This window comes from Lissotriton vulgaris, chromosome 3_1 (genome assembly GCF_964263255.1).
Source record: "Lissotriton vulgaris chromosome 3_1, aLisVul1.2, whole genome shotgun sequence".
NCBI lineage: Eukaryota > Metazoa > Chordata > Amphibia > Caudata > Salamandridae > Lissotriton > Lissotriton vulgaris.
The window spans coordinates 378,032,944-378,056,037 of record NC_141689.1 but is presented as its reverse complement, the minus strand read 5'-3'; the positions used below and the strand labels follow the sequence as shown (position 1 = coordinate 378,056,037).

Below are 23,094 nucleotides of genomic sequence, written 5' to 3'. Positions count from 1 at the left end.
AAGGCCTCTCACCTGGTTCCCCTCGTGGACCTGTAGGCAGTAGGACGATACACTATGGCCACTAGGGAAACAAGAAGCAAGGCCGTGACTGCGATCTCAGGGACGATGGACAAATTCCTCTCCAAAATTAATATGTCGGGCTGCAATGGACCCTTGTTACCTGGAACTTCTACAGAGGGGGGTGTAGACAATAATGCTGTGTGTTCCTCTCCTAGTTTAGTAGCAAACACTAGTATTCCAGTAATGCTTGATGCCACCCATCTGTCCCTAATGGACAGTATTGATCAAACTATTGAGTCCGTACTTCAACAGCTTAAGACTCAGTCGTCCACGCAGAGGGATAGGGACACATCTCGGGTTATTAGTGATGTGGAGCTCTCCCCTGCTGTGGAGCTGGTGCAGTCTGGGGTCCAGGTTGGGGAGCCTAATTCTCCGGGGCAAGCGGGGTGCAGAGTGGATCCGGTACCGATATTAAAAAGGAAAAGTTCAAGAAAATCTAAAAATGCTAAAAGGGCCAAAACTGATCCCATACTGCCCGCGAGGGAAGAAAGTTCAAGCACTTCTGTGTTACTGGCTTCTGGTAATGATGATGATCCTGAAGTGCTGGTAACATCATCCATCCCCCCTGTACCCGTCCCTCCTGAACCATTTATCTTCGGTGGAGTTTCCACTAACATAGAATTCTTCATTACTTCGCTCACTGACATCCTTAAGAGTCTTCTAAACCCCATTGCCCTCAAACTAGATTCAATTGAATCAAGACTAACCGCCCTCGAAAAATTAAGTACAGGCACTGAAGTTCAGATGGGTAGGGGAGACAGTACACTGGTAACCCAGGGGCCTATCGCCGGACCATCCCACTCTCCAACCACTTCTTTGGTCGTAGCTGCAACATCGACAGCTCCCCCCGGGGAAAATACTAAAAATGGCGCTATACCAGAGCGCCAAACAGTACCTGTAACAACATCTAGGTTAGTGCCACCGATACCTGCTCCTAGGAGGTCGAAGCAAATAACTTCGGACACCTTACCCAGACAGGAGAGACCCTCGAATGGGATGGATAACGGCTCTAAAAGGCCAGATGGCCCTAAATCCAGGCATAAGGCAGTTCATCTACCTCCAGAGGCGGTGGGATACACTGTAATTTTGATGGGGGCACCTGAGCTGGCAAGTGGCGTAACAGAACCCTATGAAGCCTTACGTAATAAGGTACTCAGCTGGCTAAACATTCATAGACCCCTACCACCGCACCTAAAGGGAGAGGTCTTTATGGTTAGAAGGGTCCCATGGGTTGGGTATACAGACAAGAATAGAGTGGGGGATTGTATTATTGTTAGTTTCAGGAACCCCCAGGTAGTTACACACATTTGCAATTGGCTTGGCAATCAATGTAATACTACCATTGAGTTGGTTCCCCTCTCCTATTTTTACCCTAATACCCCAACCCACAATGTGAGGAGGGATGAAGGCTGGACACGGGTGGGCTATGCTGTGGATGGAACAAGATACAGGCCTAAGCATAACATTTTCCCCTCCCATGTTAATTACGTACACCCCAACAGATACACCTGCCTTGATGAAGTGGATTGACTCTGTAGGGGTGTCCCCTTGCAACCTAACAGTAATAGTGAGAGTGAACCCCTGGGGCAGGGGGAGGTTAATACGGTACTGGAGACCCGAAACAATAGTGACTTGGAACTTTTCCCACGGGAGTATACTAAAGCCACCCATGTGTGAAGGGACTGTCAACACTCTACATCAGAGCCAATCAGGTAGTACCCCTACACCTCAAATCTCGTGTGTCCCTTATACCACTTCTACCTTGCAGCCCACGATGGAATCTCCTGTTCGTCGCCGCGCATTCCGAACGGCGGACGATGTAGCGGGAAATCCTTTGGGAACATCCGGAGGGCAGGAACCGAAGACTCATATTGAGGTTTTGAAGTTCCTGTCCTGGAATGTAGCGGGCATTGCAAATAAAATTCACACAGAGGACTGGGATCTCCTAGTGGAAGGGAGTGATATCTGTCTCTTTCAGGAGACCTGGGCAAGGGATCCCCTGAGTAGAACGGGCTATGCAATCTTTGAAATCCCGGCCAGCTGGAATGGTAAGGGGAGGCCTTCGGGGGGCTTGGCGGTTTGGGTGGCTACACACATCGGGTGTTCCGTGGAGAGTTTACCAACGTCCTCCCGGGACATCCAATGTGTGCTGCTCAGATGGCCATATACTGTAAACTTGGCAATTGTTAATGTTTATTCCCGCCCTGTCAGTGTGGCCTCGGAATCACCTACCCTTGACGACCTTTCTTCCTTCCTGGGCCAACTTCCCAGTGATTGCAAAATAGTAATGGGCGGTGACTTTAATTGCCACTTTGAACCGCTGGAAGGTCTAAAAGAGGGCGCTATCACTTCTGAAGATGACTACTGGGGTGTCCCATCTTGTCAATCTCCTCACCAAAGACCTGATCCCCTCTTGCAGTACAGATCATGTCCCTCACCTTGAATTACGCGGCGAGGGCTTGTAATGGACGAACTCCGTACGATAGCCCCTCTCTGTGTACTTTTAATAGGAGGGATCATGAATCAAGATTGGACTACATTTTTGTCGACATTTCCTTATGGTCCAAGGTCCAGGATTTTAGGGTAGAGCATAGAGCAGATAGTGACCACAACGCCCTGATACTAGAAATGAAACACCCCGCCCCTGTGGGCGAGCTACTTCCTTGCAACCAAGGTGGTGACCCCGGGAACTTAGTTCTCACGTCCAATAGACGTAGGGTTAAATGGGGGAATATAATTAGTGCAGAAGATAACATAAAAAGAATCTATGAAGCAGCACTCCCCAAATTTGAAGAACTGGAGGATCTAATCAATTCGCTCAGGCAACCGGATTTTAACGGGCAACTGGGCCAAATCCACGATAATTTGGTAGGAGCACTAGGCGAGGTTTTCTATCCCGTGGTACCCTTGCTAAGCAAAAAGACCAGAACCTCCAACTGGTATAACTCCTCATGTAAAAAGGCTAAAACAGAGCTCATTGCCTCAATAAAAGCAGGCAAAGACAGGGGTAGGGTAGTTGAACTCAGGCGGGAGTACAAGGCGGCCCTGGCATTGGCAAGGTCAGAGTGGGATTGGAATCATTGGCAGGAGCTTTCCTCAGCATTAGAATCCAGGGCCCTGGTTAACTCTGGCACAGGAGAAGCCAAAGCTGCAGTGGAGCCAAACATTGCATCCTCTGTGTGGGAAGAGCACTTTGGCAAACTTTACCAAGAGACCGAACAACCCACAATTGACGATATTGCCCCTGGAGACTCACCAAGCTCAGTAATTGCTATGGAATTTACCTTAGGGGAGGTGGTGGGTGCAATGGAGAGATTAACAAGGGGGAAGGCCCCTGGACTGGACAGATTGCCCGGCGATCTTTTCAGATACCATCCGGAGATCTGGGGCCCATATTTCTTAATCCTCTTTAATGCCATCGTGGGAGGCATGAAGATCCCCTGTACTTGGCTGGGGGCGAAGATAGTGCCCATTTTCAAAAAGGGTTCTCCCCTGCTCCCAGCCAACTACAGGCCGATCAGTCTCATAGATGTCCCCCAAAAACTCTTCTCCCGCCTTCTCTTGGATCATCTCACAGACTGGATGGAGGCCAATGAAATCCTGAGCCCATTGCAGGCTGGCTTCAGGAAAAACACGTCCACCATGGACCAGATCTTCCGCCTCGTCCTCCTGTATTGGAAAACGGTGAGGATAGAGGGGGGGGACGGGGGGGGGGGGGGGGGATGGGGGGGGGGACTGTACATGGTGTTCGTGGACCTGAGGTCAGCCTTTGATATGGTCCCACGCAAAAAACTTAGGGAGGTCCTGAAAAAGCTTGGTGTTCCCACACAGATATTGCATGCCATGATTAGGCTCCATGATAATAACTATGCACAGGTCAGGGATGGAGCGTTGTCATCTAGGTTTCCTGTACGCAGAGGGGTGAGGCAGGGTTGCGTTTTGGCGCCGACCCTGTTCTGCCTCTTTGTTAACAATATCATAGCCCACCTGGACAACGTAAAGGACAATGATGCCCCTCTTTTGTCAGGCAGGAGGGTGCCAGCTGTCATGTTTGCTGACGACACCCTCCTGCTTTCCAAATCTCCGCTGGGGATACAAAGGATCCTGGATGGATTTGGTCTCTTCTGTATACTGCATGGTCTAGAGATCAATACCGAAAAGACCAAGTTCATGATCTTCAACCCATCCCCAAAGACTAGATCAAATCCCACCCTGGGCGAAGCCAGCTTGGAAAGGGTTACAACTTTTCAATACCTGGGGGTCACATTGCAAGAGAATCTTTCCTGGGATCCCCAAATATTAAGATCTCGGCTGAAATTGTGCCAACTTTCAGGTGCTATTCTAAAGGTTGTGAATACTTCCACTCTTAAACCCATAAGCCCGGCACTAGAACTCTATAAAACTCAAGCCAAAGCAGCTGCATCCTATGGCAGCGAGCTTTGGGGGTACAGAGCGGGGTGTGAATTGGCTAACGTGGAAAATAACTTCTTAAGACGCCTTTCGGCACTTCCTCGTGGCACACCCTTGCTCCCCCTTAGATTAGATGTGGGATTACCCTCCATAGCCATAGAATTAGAGTCAAAGACACTAAGATTTTGGCACAGGCTACGGACCACCAGCGAGCTCGCTCATTACAGGCGTGATCTCACCCATGTAATGAGCTTGAACAAGCGCGATAGAATCCCTTGGCTGGCCTTTGTCAAAAAGGAACTATATCGGTTGAAACTCCAAGAGTTATGGGAGGACCCAGAGCAGGGGTGTCGTACCATCTCCCGTAAAAACCTGGTGCGAATCCATAGGGAATCCAGTTTGGCTCTTCACCTGTCGGCCACCACCAACGGCACCCTGACTGACCGCTTTTTGGAATTTAAGAATTCCTATGAATTCGAAGATTTCATGGACATAATATTCCCCATCCTAGCGAGAAAATTGTTCCTACAGTGGAGGCTAGGTACTCTACCTATAAAAACCTTCACCTGTAAATGGATTAAGGAGGGGGGATAGATTCTGTCCAGGATGTAATATGTATGATGAGGAGGAAATTCACCTTTTTTTCTTCTGCCCTGCTTATAACAGACCCAGAAAATACTGGCTGGTGCCATTATGCAGGAATTTGGGATCTAGGTCTTACCTGCCTGTATATAGAATTTTAAAAACAAGCACTTTGCCCCATATTGTATTCGCTGTGTCCAAGTTTATTATGGCTATGTGGCTGATAAGGAAAAAATTCTTACTTGCTTAATCATACAATAGTTGAATGTTTCTCCCAATCATAACCATCCTTTTAACATTTTGAACTAATTCTCTGTAATACCGTGTAAATGATTTTCCTATCCATTTTTACCCTTGGTACTTTTTTAAAGTCCATTTATTATTGTATTTTAAATTGTAATGTACCTTTTAAAAATGTGGATGTAAATGTATTTTGTGAATCTTTTATGGTCTTAAGGACCGAAATAAAGAAATTTGGGATTGGATTGGATTGGATATCCGATTGCAATGCTCATAGAAAGGCACAACAGCAAATGCTTTGAGGGAGCAGATGGGGATATATTCAGCATGGACTGAGACAGGATTTTGTAAGTTTGCTGATTGTCAGCAAACCAGACAACGTGATTCTGATCGGGGCAATTCAAGTGTGCTAGGCAAAGCTGAAGTGCATGTCAACAGTTCAGTTTAGTTTCTCATATTTGCAGAAATAAAGAGGGAATACCTCTGGCAGGTGAATAAGAGTGATAAACTCTCATGTTCAAAGAGTTAATATAGGAAGGTTTCACTAAACTTTAGAAATGTTCAGCAGCCTGAAAACCAGATCAACATAGATACTGGAGTACATTTCTACACTAAGATGTAGTACTGGGGAATATGAAAAGAGGCAGCTGCTTGAAAGAAAAATAACTGCTTCCTAGAGTGCCCTGGTGGAAGCACAATGTTAAAATGGGGGAGGAGTGTGCAAAACACCTGCTTACCAAACTGCAAACACTTCAGCCTGAAATGAAAGCTCATCTTAAGCAAAGCACACATTACAAATACGTTATGTGTGAATATTCACATGTGCAAAGTGCAGAAAGAAATCTTAGCATTGGAACCCTTACATAAAAGAGACATACCTTAGCTGGAGGGACTTTGCCAGCAGCTGTGATCTGACCAGTGAAAAAACGACCAAAGTTATTTGCTGCAAGCACCACAGCCTTGTAACTGTTAAGGTAAACAACAAAAGTTCAGTATACTTTCATGATCGCATTATGATCATAGGGTATGAACTTTAAAAAAACAAGCATTTACAATGCAACAGTTTCGCCTTTGCAAAAGTTAGAGCTATTGGCATTTTAAATGACAACATTTTTATTTATGTGTTGGTTTTGAAAACAGATAAATAAATGGCATTGTCATTTACAATGCCAATAGCTTAATCTCTCGCAAATGCCACACACACACCCACAGAGAGCCCCCCACACACAGAGCTCCCCCACACCCACACAGAGCCCCCCCCACACACCCACACAGAGCCCCCCCACACACCCACACAGAGCCCCCACCCAACATTGGGTGCTCACCAGCATACATGTGTAGTATAATGCGAATATTTAGAAGAGGGTGTATTGTAATTTTTGCCCTCTTAATTTTCTAAAACACGTCAGGCGTCGAAGTATGTGTGCAGGTTTATCAGTTAAGTAAATGTGGAAACAATTTTACAACCACATTTATCCCCGAAATATACAGTAAATATGGATAAATAATTATAAAAATGGCCCAAACATAATTATGTATAAATACAGACGGAAATGTTAAAAAACAAATGCCATAAACCCGGAGCCTTAATTATACTCCAAAAAAACTAAAGCACATTTCAGTTACAGTACATAACAACCAACCAAGTAATGAAAGTGTACTAAGTACAAAGCATAGACTAACAGTGTACATCTGACAGAATGCCGCTGACAAACAGTCCAACTGCGCTTTCTGGAACGTCTGTCTGTTAAACACAATGTAACAAGGCACTGGTGGGAACTCTCGCACTTGTGTCCCACCTAATTAATACGACAAAGGCACTAAAGTCCGCAAACTGCACCCCCGCTCACCTCCCCCACTGAAGATCGGTATTTCCTCCTTACTAACGGCATCTTTGTCAACTAGCACTAGCTTAATGTTCTACCATGGGAGTCCTATACACCCATGGCATGAATGTCCCTCATTGGTAGAATTATCCTATCTGAACAGAATTTATCACCCTTGGCCTTACACTGCATATTCCCTTTGCTGACTCATCTACAAGAAAGACGGACCCAATCCAGAGATTATAAGGGATATTCAACCAAATCTGTAATACGAGCTACTTATGTTCAATTACAATCATTTACAGGTACTATTATTAGTATTGTACTACTGACCACATCACACCAGATTACATTAGTGGCCACTAAAAGCAATAATACCAGCACTGGTCACCTCAGGACATCAGGCATGGTTGCCAGCAGTAATGGGAAAAAAGCTTTGGCAATATGGCATAAATCTATATATTTAAACATAACAATCATAGCAGTGATGACTCTGGTACCAAGGTAGTTACTAATTAGTCTCCGCAGCGCCACATGATTTATCACTCATATCAAATGTAATTGTATTTTGGAAATGCAACAATTTTTCTCCAAACATCAGCTGATAAGTTCTGAAAATAAACACATTTGTCTCAAATATACACTTTTCAATTATGGTATACATATATTTATCCAACCAAGCAAAATCTTATACTTTAATAAGTTGTACTGCACACAGGAAAGACACTTGCAGGTAGCTGGGGAGCTACCTTTAGCTGACGAGCTACTTGTTGGAGAAGCCTGGATTAAATCTCTTAAGTAAAACTGCACCTAAAGTCGGATATTTTTCCATCAACCTGAAAAGATCTATACGTCCCTAGCTCCCGCCATCCCATTAAAAGTGCATCGCACACTTCCACTCAAGCGAAGAGCTCTTCATCCCGAAGCAGGCGTCATTCACCCAACTCAGACCGATCTTGTTAACCCCACCAAGGTCACACAGATATCCACACTCATACCAGATCAAATAAGCCCTGACTCGACTCCATTCACACCCCCCCCCGCCCCCCACCAATCCAGCGCGGATATGTTGCACTCTCAATCAATGAAAATAATTTCTCTAAACACACTAGGCATATGTGAGAATACCAGACTCCGCCATTGTTTTTACAAATATATCTCTGAGCATATAAGATTACGGTATTATATGCGGCATGTATTTCATTTTTTTTATTTGATGCAATAAATTATTTTACCCACCTTCTAGGTAAATAGCCAGAAATGTTAACCTTAGGTCCCCGGGGATCTCGTTGCCTTCTCTAAAGGCAAACAGCTCGTTAGTCCCCGTAGCAAATCCCGTTAACCCTAAACAAGGAACATACCTTTCTCATCCCTCTCTCCCAGGACAGACTGGCTCTGCCTCTCCTTTAGAGGGTGATATCATATTGCCTCCCTCAACAGTAATTGTCCGTGCTAAAGGGGCAAAGGTTTACTTCACATGTCCCGAGCACATCTCTCCCTTCTGCCCCGTCCGCGCCCCTCCCGGATCTCAGCAGACCCATCCCCGGGCCGCGGCTACTCACACAGCCGTCTCCAGGAGCCTCAGAGTGCGCCCGGCTCCGCATCGCTCAGACCACAACCCCTCCTGCGCACAGCGGGCGGCGCGCGACCCTGCGTCATCCAGCCCCTCTCAGCTGAGCCGGCGCGCGACACTCACGTCACCGTTTGGCCTACAATGAAAGAAATTAAGGAAGGACAACGATTCTTGATTTACAATCCGGGAAGAGAAATCGATCACACAAGAAGACATCAGGATCTCCATTCATATCAGAGTCAACAGTCCGCCCTCAACCAAAGAAATCGAGACTTATTTAGAATATACGCTGTCGCTTAAGGCTTCTCTTGGAGAACTTTCATTGTTGCCAATTTAGATCAAATATACTGTGTGCGTTGGCTCAGTCTACATTGGAACACGTTCACCTCACTGTTACGTTTGGCGATGTTTTCCCTTTCCACTAAGTCCTTGCATTTCGACCGACTATCTGACATCTCAAAAGTAGCACACTGAATAAAACAAGTCAGGTCCCGGGTCGGCAGCCAATCACAGCGCGGTCCAGGGAATGACGTCACGGGGGTGTCCCGGGCCGGTAGCCAATCACAGCGCGGCCCGGGAAATGACGTCACGGGGTGTCAAGGCCGGCAGCCAATCACAGCGCGGCCCAGGAAATTACGTCACGGGGGTGTCCCAGACCGGCAGCCAATCACAGCGTGGCCCGGGACACACGGCAACAAGGGGCGGGACTTAAAAAAGTCAAAAACGCCCCCAAATCGAGTTCACACGGGGAAAGCGTGATTGACAGCCAATCTCTTCCAATGGCTAGCCTCCATTTATGGAGCTAGCCAATGGAAGACAGAGGCGGGACGAAGCCCCATACTGTAGGATCATAAGATTTCGCCCTGGGCGGAGCACCTGCTTCGCAGGTGCTACGGCCAGGGCGAAACCTAAAAACAGGATGAATTTCACTGTAGAATGCTTGGGTTGTGATGAAACGTACTGCCAAGGTTTAATTCCAATACTGAAAAGAAGTACTTAACACAGGAACTCGTCTTGGACTTCCCAAGCATTTGAAAGCCTTTTTTATTTCAATAGCCACCAGATCCGATGTTAAAAGCTGAATGTGGTCGATATGGGTGTCAAAAAGGAACTCAATCTGAAAATATGAGCGCTATCCAACCTGCAGTAAAGCTCCGTGTTCCACGTTAGGTTTCCTTTAATCAGTGTCCTTGCAGTCATTTCTCTTTGTGCATGCGATGTACCTACAAACATTAGACGGCGGCCTTTTTTGAAAAAAAACTAAGGTAAGCAGAAGGTTTTACTGCACAGATCGGAAACCAGCTGTGCTACTTTTGCTACTGCTTCCTTCCGTCAGTCAGGCCCTGCTCGGCTTCTCCTTGTTTTGAGCATAAATCTGCTACTGTACTGGTCACTGGTTTTCCTCTGCAGCTCCATGCTTTTCCAGTTCTGCCCCACAAGCAGGAGCCACAGGTGGAGGAAAATAACAGCGGATGGTCAAGAGGATTAGAGATAACACAGGAGAAGAAAACTAATGGTAGCAAAGAGATTGCAGAGGTTTGTGCCTCAGAAAGAAGTCAGAGGCGTATTAAATTTTTCTTAGGCTAAGACAAAATCCAAACATTTGGCATTTTTTGGGGAACACAGATACATGGATCTTTCATCTCAATACCTCTAACGGGGTCACCGATAGAGTAACATTGTGAGATGAAGGATCTGTATGTCTGTGCCCCAGAAACGTGGTCAATCAATGCTGCTTGGACTTTTATTTTTATGATACGAATAAAAAAATAAACTGCATCTGGCTCCATGCTGGGGCACAAAATTGTAAACCTGAGCCACAAAAAAAATAAGGTCAGACACAGGTTTGAATTTTTCTAACGGCCAAGATCAGATTCCAATAAGCCTCCAGCTCGTGGTAGGCATAGACACAGTTCTTTGCCTCAGGAACGAGCCAGACCCGATCTGAATGTTTTCTTAGCATAACAAAAAAAAAAATAACCTTCGAACACACAGCTCCTTCCTCTCACAATGATTTTCATTGCCACAATTATTTTGTGGCAAAGGAGCTGTACGAAATGTACTAAGAAGTGGGGATTGACAAGGGCCTTAGTCCTTCCTTTCAATACCCATCTCCCAGTTGATTTCCTCTGGAGGTAGAATGAAAAGGTGATGGGGTGGCTGAGCTGCTACCCGCCCTCTCGCGCCTCCCTGCCTTGCTTCCTACAAAAGAAATATGGATTAAGCACATGTGCATTGCTAGGGAAGAGCTCGGGCAGCAATCGCCGCCTTTAGCCTCTATCATACAGCGGCCAGCAAGCTCGAAAAGTGGACGAACCTGGGACTGGCTATTGAGTCCCTCATAGGTTCATCTGGTATGGGCGTTTAACCTCACATGCATTATTAATTAACCTGGGATTGAGCACAGATGCCTCTTTCAGGAGTTTATCCATTGTAGAAAAGTGTCCCTTTTTGACATGGTCACCCCCATTTGCTTGGTATTTGATGCGACTTTGACTGAAGTGCACTGAGTTCCTGCTAACCAGGTCCCCAGTGTCAGTGTTCTTTCCCAAAAACAACATAATTGTGTGCAACTGTTCCCCAATTGGCAAGCCCTTTAGCACCCCTGTAAGTCCCTAGTAAATGGTGCACCTGGTACATATAAATGAATTATTTTTGGTACTCTTTTTGTAAACAATGTGAAATATCTGTAATAAACCAGTTCAGCCGGTGTAGGGTGCAAGTGGGTTCCTACCTCCGATCAGGGGCGTAAAGAACACTGTGCAGTTTGCGTCATCTTCAATGAGCTCAACGTCCCCACTGTTTTTATCCTCAAATAGCAATTTATTGATTTACAAAGTCCATTACTCTTAAATCATATTCTTCGTGTTGCGAAATCACACGTGAAGACCTGAATCAGCTATTCATTTTGTTAAGCGCATCCCAGAACATACATCCGAATACATTTCGGGACAGCGCCCTTCATCAAGGGGAAAATTTGCCAAAATGCCAATAATCAATGATCCAGGAAATATATTCACCACAACTCTTTAAATTATGTCAAATGCAAAGATGTAAAATCAAAATATACCATCCATGATGTTTATAGAGTCAATAACGTGTGAATTTAACTATAAAAGTACTAAAAATAAGTCTGTAAAACAAAGTTCAATGCTTTAAAGAGGAAAAACGAATAATAGCTCGGTAAATCGGAAAACAAATTAAATTCTCTTTACAAAAGGTCAATGCCAGAAAAGCCAGAGGAGACTGACCAGTGCTAAAGAAATACCACAAGTGAGGAAATAGCACAATAACGGTTTTAAAACATGTCTGACACACAGGGTACTAGCCAGGAGCTCAACCTGGCCCCCTACAAAAACCTTAAGCTAGTGCAGCTTCGGAACCCCTGTAAACCTTGCGACATGGCCATCGGGCCTAAACCCATTAAGGCACATCTCCAGGAGTTGCTTGCCAAACACAATAGAGCCTTGGCAATGGAACACAATTTTAATACAGGAGACTACACCTTCAGTGAGGATGAGGATGAGGATTCCTCAGATACCCTTACGGAGAGTCTGTCTAACAGTACCCCAGAAGAAGCAGAAGCCGAAGACCCTCATCTTCGAAAACTAGCTAGAAGTGTAGCCCTCAAGGCCAAAATCTTGACCATCGAAAAGGAAAGGGCGGAGATCGGCCTAGTACCAATTGCTAGTGGCAGGAAAATCATAAATAGGGAGAAAGATTAAGCTTTTGACTCAAATATCCCAAAAGGGATTGTCCCTAAACATGTTGAAATCACCAAATGGTTTACAGCCTTTGAGAGAGCTAATAAGATGGGGAAACTCAGCCAAAAGCAATGGGTCTCATCTCTGGGAACTTTTCTCAGGCAAATGCAAGGATAGGCTCCTGACACTTAATGAGACAGATGCGGAGTCCTATGACCTCATGAAGGGAACCCTGATTGAGGGCTTGGACTCACCACTGAGGAGTATAGAATTAAGTGCATTGAGACTCAGAAAACCTTGAGTCAGTCCTGGCCTGGTTTCGTGGACTTCTAAGTCAAAACACTAGATGGTTGGTTTAAAGTAAGTCTGGTGCAAGATTATGATGGGCTTCATAATTTAATTATGAAAGAGCATCTGTTAAGTATCTGTACTTCTGAAAAGTTGCACCAGGAATTAGGGGAAGAAAGTTGGCCATTGGGTCAAGACTAGGGTGTCCAAAAAGTCTCATGGAATAGGTGACCAAAAGAAAGGGGTTTCTAATCTCACCCCAAGGGAAAGATGTGGGACAGTCCAAGAAAAAAGTAGAGTCTCTTTGAAAGACCCCCATAAAACCTGTTCAAGAGGATGGGCCCCTGAGACACTCCACAAACCAAGGGTGGGTACCAGGGTAAGAACTGGGATTTTCAAAAAGGCTTGGCGTTTTAATTTTAAAGCCAAAGGACAATGAACTGGAGACTCATCCTGTCAACGGCTTTCTCTAGTGCATCCCCAGTTATACTGGGGTGGTGAATCTCCAAATAGGATTCTTGGTGTGCCTTGACCAGGTCAGAGAGCACATGGAAGCCAATATAATCTCAGATGGTGGGGTGGATGTAGCTGCCCTGGCAGTCTGGCCCAGTAATGTGGAAAATACAGACAACAACCACTTATTATTGGGGTTAGAATGGAAGCACTACGGGATACAGGTGCAAGTGTCACTATGGTGACTGAGAGACTGATATCCCCAGAGCAATATTTGACTAGAGATCTATCCAGTCATCAATCCAGATAACCAGTGTAGTAAAATGCCCTTTTTTGCATTGTTACCCCCCCCCCCCTCCACATACACCTTTTGTCCGACATCTGATGCACCCTGACTATGTGCCCTGGGTCCCTGCCAATCCGGCTCCCAGGGCCTGCGTTTGTTCCCAAAACTGTAAATTTTTACCCACAATTGACATCTCTGGACACAGGTAAGTCGCTTGTAAAAGGTACCATAGGTACCAAGGGCACTGTGACCAGATAAGTCCTCTGAGGGCTGCAGCACCTATTGTGCCACCCTTAAGAGGCCCTGTACTTGGAAACCTCACAATGCCATTGCAAGCTGCATGTTTTGGGGCAGAGAAAATTGATGTTTCGACAGGAAACACACCCCTTTGTGTCATGCTTACAATACACTACAAGGCATAGGTAAGGCGCCCCTCTAGCAGGGTCCACCTGCCCTCAGGTGAGGGTACAGTGGAATGAGCCCTGTACACCCAGAGGGTCTAAGACCATTTTTAGACATTGTAAGTGTTGTAAAGCCATAAGGAGCATATGGTCTGGGAGTTGGTCATTATGAACTCCACAGCTCCATAATGGCTTTACTAAAACCTGGGAAGTTTGGTAGCAAACGTCTCAGCACGTTAAACCCACACTGACACCAGTGTGGGCTTGGATGTAAAATGCACTCAGAGGGCATCTTAGAGATGCCCCCTGAAAAACAACCAGTCCAGGTGTGGTTCCCGAATGGCTGCCCGACATTTGCCACTAGACAGGTTGATGGACCCCTGGGTAGAGAGCTTCAAATCTTTGGGTCCAGAAACAAAGCCCATCCTGGGCAGAGGTGTCATGCCTCCTGCCCCAGGTTGGGCTGGGTCCACAAAGGGGAGGTTTCAGAGGCATGCCGCCTTTGGAAGCTGTCCCTGCCTTTTGCTGCCCCCCTCAACTGGCTCCCACCGGTTCTGCCCAACACTTTGGCAGGGGAATCGGCGGGAAATCCAAGCTAGGAAGAGAGGTATGCCTACCTTTGTTAACCCCACACCTTAGCCTGTGAGGGGAAGTATAAATCTCAGTCCCCTCTATCTTGAAAATGAGGAGGAATCATCCAATTAAGAACATGCTCATGCCCCCTTCCACTGGAAGGTGGCATTAGAGGGTGGTGTACCCACTCCATGGAAAGGATCCATTGGTCCTGACATGCACACCGCTTAGAGGCCACACTGAAACGTGCCTCCTCAGATTCGAAGAAGAAAAAAGAAGGACTGAAGAGCTGTGCTGACCCAGGAAGAAGAGGACACTTACTGCTTTGACCCCAGCCCTACCAACCTGTCATGCCTACAGAGAAGAATCCGGTGTGTCCAACAGCCAGCAGCCTCCCAGAGGCCTTGCCCTGCACTCACCTTACAGATGGTCTCCCATGAGCACTGGATTTGCTCAACAAAAAGATCAGAATCCGGATTCCGGCGAATCCTCGATTCTGCACCAGACACTCAACTGCTCAACACCCCAAGGTAGTCTCCATAGCAATCCTAAACTGGGATATGGTGATCTGCAACCTCCCTTAAGAGGACACCTGATGCATCATCCTGAAGGGTACCCCCTGACTGCGACCAGAACTTGTAAGAAAACCCTACACCAGAAGACACCCCTGCACCCGAAGCCCCACTGCCTTGGGTGTCTCAACCGACTGTGTCCAGGCATCCTCCAAGAGTCCAGCTTACATCTCCAACTGGTGGTCGCCTTCAAGAGACTACCTTTCCGAGCCTGCAGCTCCATTGAGAATTACAGGGTCTCAGACGTCTCCTTGACTCCTTGTGCCCAGCCGCCCCAGTGCCACTGGTGGTGAAGTTCCTGTGCTAATTGTTGGCCCCTGCAGTGCCGACCATAACCCCAGGAGCTTTGCTCCCACACCAGACTGGCCTGCTCATAAGCAGTCCGTAACTGAAGGCCCCCCTTAGCCCCACTGCCCAACATTGGGCCCCTGCACTCTGCACCCATCCCAGTGCCGCTGGTGGTGCAACTCGAGTGGCTACTTAGACCTTGGGGAGCCGTGGTCCTAAGCCCGATAAACTCCCACTTGTAAGAAGTTTTCTTACCTGTGAAACCGATAACTATTTTTCTCCGATAGGAACCCGTGTTATGTGATTTTTGGCCTAAAATGTTGTGTTGAACTGTTTTGTATTGGGAAAATAGTAACAATAACTATAGCCAAGCAAAGTCTTGCTTACCTTGTATTGCGAGTTCCCTATTTGTAGTATCTAGGCATACCACCCCAGTACTCAAAGTAATCTAAAAGTAACTGAACAGTATTGTTAGAAGGTGGTTCTGACACTAGGAGCCGCCCGGATTTTTCGCTTTTTGAGCACCTAATTGTTGAGTTTTTACTGTGGGGGAGCCCCATAATCTGGGACTCGCCCACAGTGAACTCATAATGAAGGAGACTGCATGGAGTTTTTACTGGTGTCCCCCTGGCTTGACTAGGCCGCTGCGCAGCAGCTGGAGTATGGGGCACCGGGCTGGTTACATGCAGACACATGTGTACTTGGGTGTGCACAAGTGTAGGGGCTGCGCAGGGGAGATTCCTAGTGTGCGCAGTCCAGGAGCAGCTACAGAGTGAATGGTGTGGCAGGACTTATGCAGAATTGGGTGGTGATATGGAATAGGCTTTATACACTGGAAGGAAACATGCAAGGGAAAGTCTGTGTGTTTTACTGTGTTTTTCACTTCATTATTACCTTATGGGGAGGTGGAACGCATGGCTAGAGTAACTTCCACAAGGCCTACAGATTCCAGACACGCACTAAAGTCCTGTGTAGCGGATGTAAAAATAAGTATTCTGCAGAGTCCAAAGTCATATTTGTACTGCTTTTGGGTCGTCCAGAAATGTCATATTTCTCAGAGTCCCTGGCTGGGGTCTAGCCCTGGCAGGTTAGATTAATGACCTTTCTTCCCAGAGCTAAGATCTTCCCTCCAAGGAGAAAAGATAGGTGGAGCTACAAGCCAATCCATCAACTGCTGTCGCTGGGTGCCAGGCACCAAGCTGAACCATGGTAAAGGCAGCGAAGGGGGGAAATGAGTTGGGTTTCAGAGGCCATGTGGTCAGAGACACTAGACAACGCCATTTTGAACAACCCAGAGACTGGACAAGAAGGAGGGGCAGGGAAGTGATGTGTCGCTGTTTGATAGGACACACAGAGACTTCCTGCCAGCCCCCTACTCAACTTTTAAGAAGTACTTGCACAGGAAGAGAAGCTCTCTCTGGGGTGTGGTCTGCTGAGGCGGAAGGTGCTGGAGCCTGGCAATGGGCAGTTGGAAGGAGAGAACCCCTGACTGTCACCCAGGCCCCTAACAGCACCAGAAGAAGCACCCAGGACCGGTGCGCAGAAACAGGGGCCTCTGCGCAGGGAGAAGAGGCGAGCAGGGAGCCACTGAGCACCGCTCCCTGCAGAATGCACCCTCTTGGAGACCCAGAGGGCGAAGGAGGGTGCTCCCAGTAGCTGGGGGGCGCCACCAGGAGCGAGAAGACGCGAAAAATGGGGCAGATCGGACCCCCAGGGGCTGAGATACGGCCCCCGGAAGGTAGGCGACCTTTGACCCCTAAGTATACCATCAACGAAGCGTGTGGGGCTTCGCCACCAGTGTCCGAGATGCCCCCGGGGTGGGTCAGGTCCCAGGGGCTACCCCAAGGAGAAGTAACTATTCAGAAAAGGGGGTGGTGATGAACAGAGTGTCTGAATTAAGCAGACCACTCTTACCCAGTCCAAAGATCATGGCTTGATCCATCACCGTTATTTATCTCACTGCCCCATCCCAGCTCAGAACCTGGCTATATGCAAATCAGTCTGTCCCTGGCCCAGTGCATCATGGGAACAGGGCAGACTAAACTACCAAGCCAATTCTTCACCAGAAAGGAGACAAGCTACCGGGGACCGGTTTCTGGCATTTCAGCCGTCTTCGGCCCGGCTTGCTTGAATCCTGATGGAGCAGTGAGAAAGGGACTCATGTCTGAGTATACCCTGCCACACCTATAGTGGCCAAAAACTATTCAGAAAAGGGGGTGGTGATGAACAGAGTGTCTGAATTAAGCAGACCACTCTTACCCAGTCCAAAGATCATGGCTTGATCCATCACCGTTATTTATCTCACTGCCCCATCCCAGCTCAGAACCTGGCTATATGCAAATCAGTCTGTCCCTGGCCCAGTGCATCATGGGAACAGGGCAGACTAAACTACCAAGCCAATTCTTCACCAGAAAGGAGAAGTAAAGCGGGGAGCGCCGTCGCGCTCCCCGTTAAGGTGCCCCCGCGGGGTGCCAGGAGCCCACCCTGGCCCCCACCAAAGATGGAGGCGGGGTGCGCCGTCACCCGCCCCCCACGAGGAGGATGGAGAAGGAGCGCTATCGGGCTTCCCGTGACAATGCCCCCATGGTGTGTCAGGAGCCCACCCTGGTCCCCACCGAAAATGGCGATGGCTCGCTGTCGCGCAACTCCATGCGGAGGAGGGGCCCGGGACCCCATCTCAAGGCCCCGAGGTGGCAGAGTGAGGGGGAGCGCCGGCACGCACCCCCGAAGATATCCGGGGGCACGGGACCCCATCCCGGGCCATGAAGTGGGGCGGAGATGGGGGAGTGCCGCCACACTCCCCCGAAGATATTTAGGGGCCCGGGACCCCATCTCCGGGCCCGACAAAGAAGAGAAGGCTTGGGGAGTCGCGCCGCTTCCCCCCCCCCCCCAGAGGTCCCGACGGGACCGCCGAGTACGCTTCTGCCCACCGGAGTGGGCAGACCAGAAGTGCTCAGCCGGATCCCGCGGCAGCACAGAAGAGTGCTGGCCGCACGGGGAGCCGGCGGGACAGCCAGGGGTGGGCTCTCCGGGCTGCCTTGCAACAAAGAAGGAAGGCGGGGGTCCCAGGTGGGACCTCAGTCCCTGAGGAATACCTTCAGAGGTGAGAGGGGTCCAGGTGGGACTGGGCCCCGGAAAGGAGGAGGAGCGGCCGGGGGTGGGCTCCCCAAGCGGAGATGTTATGCAATGTCACAAAGTAATTTCAACAGCTTATGTATATTTGTAAATTGGTGCATAGTATTGCGTAGTGTGTGTGTGTAATAAATGTTCTCTTACTTTTATAAAGCAAAGTACAGACTGGACAATCAATTATTGAGTGTTATTTTTGCACACCTGCAAATGGCGATTACTAGCCCACACCACCTCCCTTGAGTAAGCCTCAGACTGCACTGTAACACTACTCTCTGAGAGTCAGGCGCTACAATTGGGTGTTTGGTTCCCAGTGAAGGACAAATGTAGTCATGTTATTTGTGAATGCCTCTCAGATGCTGCCTCGTTTTCCAATAAGTATTCTAAAAGTAATTGTGTAATCTAAACTGCTTTTTGAATCAATACCAACCTGTAACTATTGCAAATGTAACCACAACTGCATTTCCTTGTGAAATCCTATATTTGAGAGTATATTTTACTCACCTGTGCTATGTCCTGCCTGGTTCTACAAATAAAACATAAGTAATCTTTTCCATACTTACCCAATTGTTCTGGAATCTGAGTGTGTGCCATCAGTCTTAATTGAGCGTTAGATTAAATGCTTAACGCACCCTCTGGATAAGCCCAACTACTCGCCCACACTAAGACAAAGAGAGCCGTTAGTACTTACATAATTTAGCCTCTGCTATACCTCTGGGGACTCCCTGACCCTGTGCACACTATACCTATACCCATATACAGAGCCAGCTTCCTACAATCCGACTAAGTTTTATCCCATGGCTACGGTGTCCTTAGAATGGGGAGGGGTTACTGGTCAAAACAAAAGTGGTTGTGCCCTCTAATTGAAGTAGAACGTCTGCAAGGGAATGATCTGGAGACTTTAACATGGGCTGAGGTAAAGCTCAAGTCTCATGCAGCCATGCTGGGAATACACAAACGGGTATGAGTAAAAACCTGAGGACAAAGCAAAGCCCAGGTGAAAAAGAGGAATTGGAGCCTGGAATAAAAGCCCAATTCTCCAAGAGAAAAGGTAAGAAGTCTGGGAACCCATTTTCTGAACAGCCACAAGCTCAGGTCCCCTCTCCGCAGGCCCAGAGGGAAAGAAGTCCCAGGAACTTCAGCCTTCCACAGCAGGGCTTGTAGGCCCAGGAGGACCCTCTAGGGAAGAGCTAAACCAGGGACAAAGGGCCCGTCCTACTCTTTAGAGCTCGAGGCAGCAAGCTGCTGACTAGTAAAAGGGAGTAGTCAGTGGCTCACACAGAACCTTTTGGGAGGAGGGACCTGTTTTGTGGTCAGATACCCCAAAACAGGTGCAGTTATGAGATTGGCAGTTCCTCAACAGCAGAGTTCTTACTCGCTCTAGCACATGACATACCCTTAACTGGGCATCTTGGCCAGACTAACACCCGACATAGGTAAGTCACCCACTTCTACTAGCAAGGTATGTCACAGAAGGTGAAGGGGTTTTGCAAACACTGTCAAGCCAGTGGAAAGACAGGCAACCACTTAAAGCCCCCCTCAATTCCACTTCTAGTGGTTGGGGTGCCCTTTGAAAGGGCAGGGATTGGCATAGTGGGTCTCCTTGACCCCCTAACCGCATTAGGAAACAGCTGTATACTGTGGATAGTGGATCATGCCACCAGGTATCCTGAGGAAATTCCCATGAGGACTGCCACTGCTCCTCCTGGAGTTGCCAGGGCCCTCACCAGTGTCTATTAGTTTGCTTACTTAAGGAGGCAGTGTCAGACTGAGTTACAAACGTCAAGTGAGGCTACCTAAAAGACATATGGGCAGAGTGTGGGGTTGTAGGAAGCCGGCTCTTCATGCTATATATATCAAAAAGTGGATATACAGTTTAAAGAGTCCAGGGGTTCCCCCATGAGTTGTCAGGGGCTTGCTGTACAACCCCCAAAATGCTCTATTAGGGGGTAGAGTTGTCGAGCAGCCTCAGGCTTAACAGAGGAGGGCAAGACATTTGCAAATGCACACAATGATCAATAAATGAGAAATCAAGAAGGAAATCTACACTAATTTCTAAAAATAGCAAGTATCTTTATATTAGTTTAGGCATCAGAGAAAAATCTTCAGATAAGCAAATTTTTAAATAAGTTCTTTACAGTTAAAAAAGTGAACAGAGTGCAAATTCAGAGTTCTGAAATGTTATCCTACAGAAGGAAGAACATGTTCTGCAAAGCGATATAGTACAGCGACTTATCTCCAGTAGTTAAGCGGAGTGGGGGGTCAGGTCTAAAGCAGCACCGGCAGTACACTACCAGCAGCATGGGGGCTGCAGGGAATAAATCAGCATTAGCAGCCCAATGTATTTCAATGGAGATCAGTCACTGCGGAAAGAAACTAGAGGCTCTGGCCAGGTGCCAAGGTAGTCTTGGGCAAAGGGGGATGGCTTCCTCTCCTGTGAACAGAGCCTGATTTGCAGTCCAAATGTAGAAGTTCTTTGAAGCTTGCCGACCCACGGAGGCTATTCAGCAGACCATCCTCTGGGAAGTGGTTACACCCTCTTCCCAGAATGGCTTTTGTTCTGCGTCTCCCTAGGAGGTCAGAACAGCGTGTCGAGTGGCAGGCTGGCAGAAATCAGTCAGCAAGGACACCAGGGGATGGTAGATTTCCAGGGGGCAGCTATGAGGTGCCCCCTGAGTGCATGTATTGGCAAATACAACACTGGCATCAGCGTAGGGTTATCATTACGAGATGTTTGATATCAAACATCCCTATTTTCAGTGAAGCAATCATGTGGATGGGGAACTCGTTTTCATCAGTGTCCAGCACATGTTTTAAAATGGCTTCCATGGTCACTTGCTCTGGCGGAATAGGACTGAACAGCACCGGGGCATATCTGCTCATGCAGGTATGCCCTCATATGTAATATTCAGCACACTGCCTTAGGGCTGTCTGGCCTGCTGCTGGAGTGACTTACAATCTTTCATGCAGTTTTAGGGAACATGGCACACGGGGATGTGTGAAACGTCATGCTTTCACTTTTGCTGCACCAAGACATGCAGCCTGCAATGGCAGTCTTGCATGTGCTTGGTGAGGGGTCTCTTGGGGTTGCACCATTCATGCTGCAACCCATTAGGGGCCCTTTTTATTACCTCAGGCCCTAGGTAACAGGGTACCATTTACTAAGGTCTGACAGAGGGTGCTAAAGGTTTTGCCAATTGGGGAAACAATTGTACTGTTTGGGGAAAGAGCTCTGGCACGGAGAACCTGGTTAGGAGGGACTCAGTGCACTTTCAGTCAAAATCGAATCATTTACCAGGCAAAAAGTGGAGTTGATCAAGTCAAAATGGGGCACTTTCCTACAGGGATGACATACAAGTTTACCACCCCATATCGCCAACAAACAAATGGTCTAGTTGAGAGATTCAACAAGACCATGAAAAGGTATGATCAAGGGACCCCTGAAAAGAAGAGAAGTGCCACAGAAGTGCGTGAGCTTAGGTCCCTTTGAACTTCTGTTTAATCATCCTGTGAGGGGACCACTATGTCTAGTGAAGGAAGGCTGAGAGAGACCTCTCAAAGTGCCTAAGCAAGACATTTTGGACTATGAGCCTGGCCTACATTTAACAACCAAAAACCTTGAGGCAAGGCAACAGCTACAGAAGCTCTGGTATGACCAAAAGGCGGCACTGGTGAAGTTCCCACCAGGGCAGAAGGTATAGGGGTTGGAGCCTGTGGCACCTAGGGCACTCCAGGACCAAATGGAGAGGACCCTATCCTTCAGAGGAAAGGTGAGGTTACCTAGTTGGTTGACCTAGGTACTAGCACAAGCCCTCACAGGGCCATCAATGTAAATTGCCTGAAGCCTTTCTATGACAGCGCTGATATGGCCTTACTGATGGTCACATATGAGGATCAGTAAGCAGAGAGTGAACTTCACCCGGACCTCCTCTCCTACAGCCCAAAAAAATGGTTGCGTTGAAGTAGCAGTCTTCTCAGGCACTCTCTCTGCTCAACAGCAGACGTCCTGGAGCACTATGCTGGGCTATTTTCCCTAACCCCAGGTCAGACCCACTGGTGTACACATAATGTGGACACTGGAGACAGCACTCCTGTCAAAAACAAAATCTACAGACAGCCTGACCAAGTAAAGGAAAGCATCAGGGCTGAAGCCACCAAGATGCTGAAGTTAAGGGTGATCAAGCCTTATGACAGCCCATGGGGTAGCCCAGAAGTCAATGGGACCCAAGCCTAGTTCTAAATGTAGGAAACCGCAGTTGAGTTTTCATATGGACTATAGAGTTATCAATGCTGTCACCAAGACAGATGCACACCTTACAGCAAGACCTGATTAGTTGGTTGACCGACTGGCGGCAGCCAAATTTCTCAATACCTTTGATTTAACATTGTAGTACAGACGGATTGATCCGAATCCAGGAGCAAAAGAAAAGCCAGTATTCTTGACCTTCGATTGACTTTTCCAGTTCACTTATGCCATTTTGGTTATATAATGCCCCTGCCCTCTTCTAAAGGTTGGGGAATAAAGTATTTGCAGGGCCGGAAACGTTTTGTGCAGCATTTCTGGAGGATATTGCGGTCTATAGTTCCACTTGGCCTGATCACCTAATCCACCTTGGAAAGGTCCATGGGGCTCTGCAAGTTGCAAACTTTACTATCAAAGTAAGCAAGTGCCAGATAGGGTGGGGTACAGTTGTATACTTGGACCATCT

The 23,094-nt window shown here is 47.6% G+C and overlaps 1 protein-coding gene across 2 annotated transcripts in view; it reads right to left on the bottom strand.

Annotated features, from left to right (window-relative positions):
* Nucleotides 1-23,094, bottom strand: part of NNT (nicotinamide nucleotide transhydrogenase) — a 405,237-nt gene that overhangs the window by 285,576 nt on the left and 96,567 nt on the right. For both annotated transcript variants that reach the window (XM_086960606.1, XM_086960607.1), the window contains exon 5: nucleotides 6,171-6,258. In XM_086960606.1, coding sequence (XP_086816732.1) covers nucleotides 6,171-6,258 — 88 coding nt within the window. The remainder of the gene's footprint in view (nucleotides 1-6,170; nucleotides 6,259-23,094) is intronic.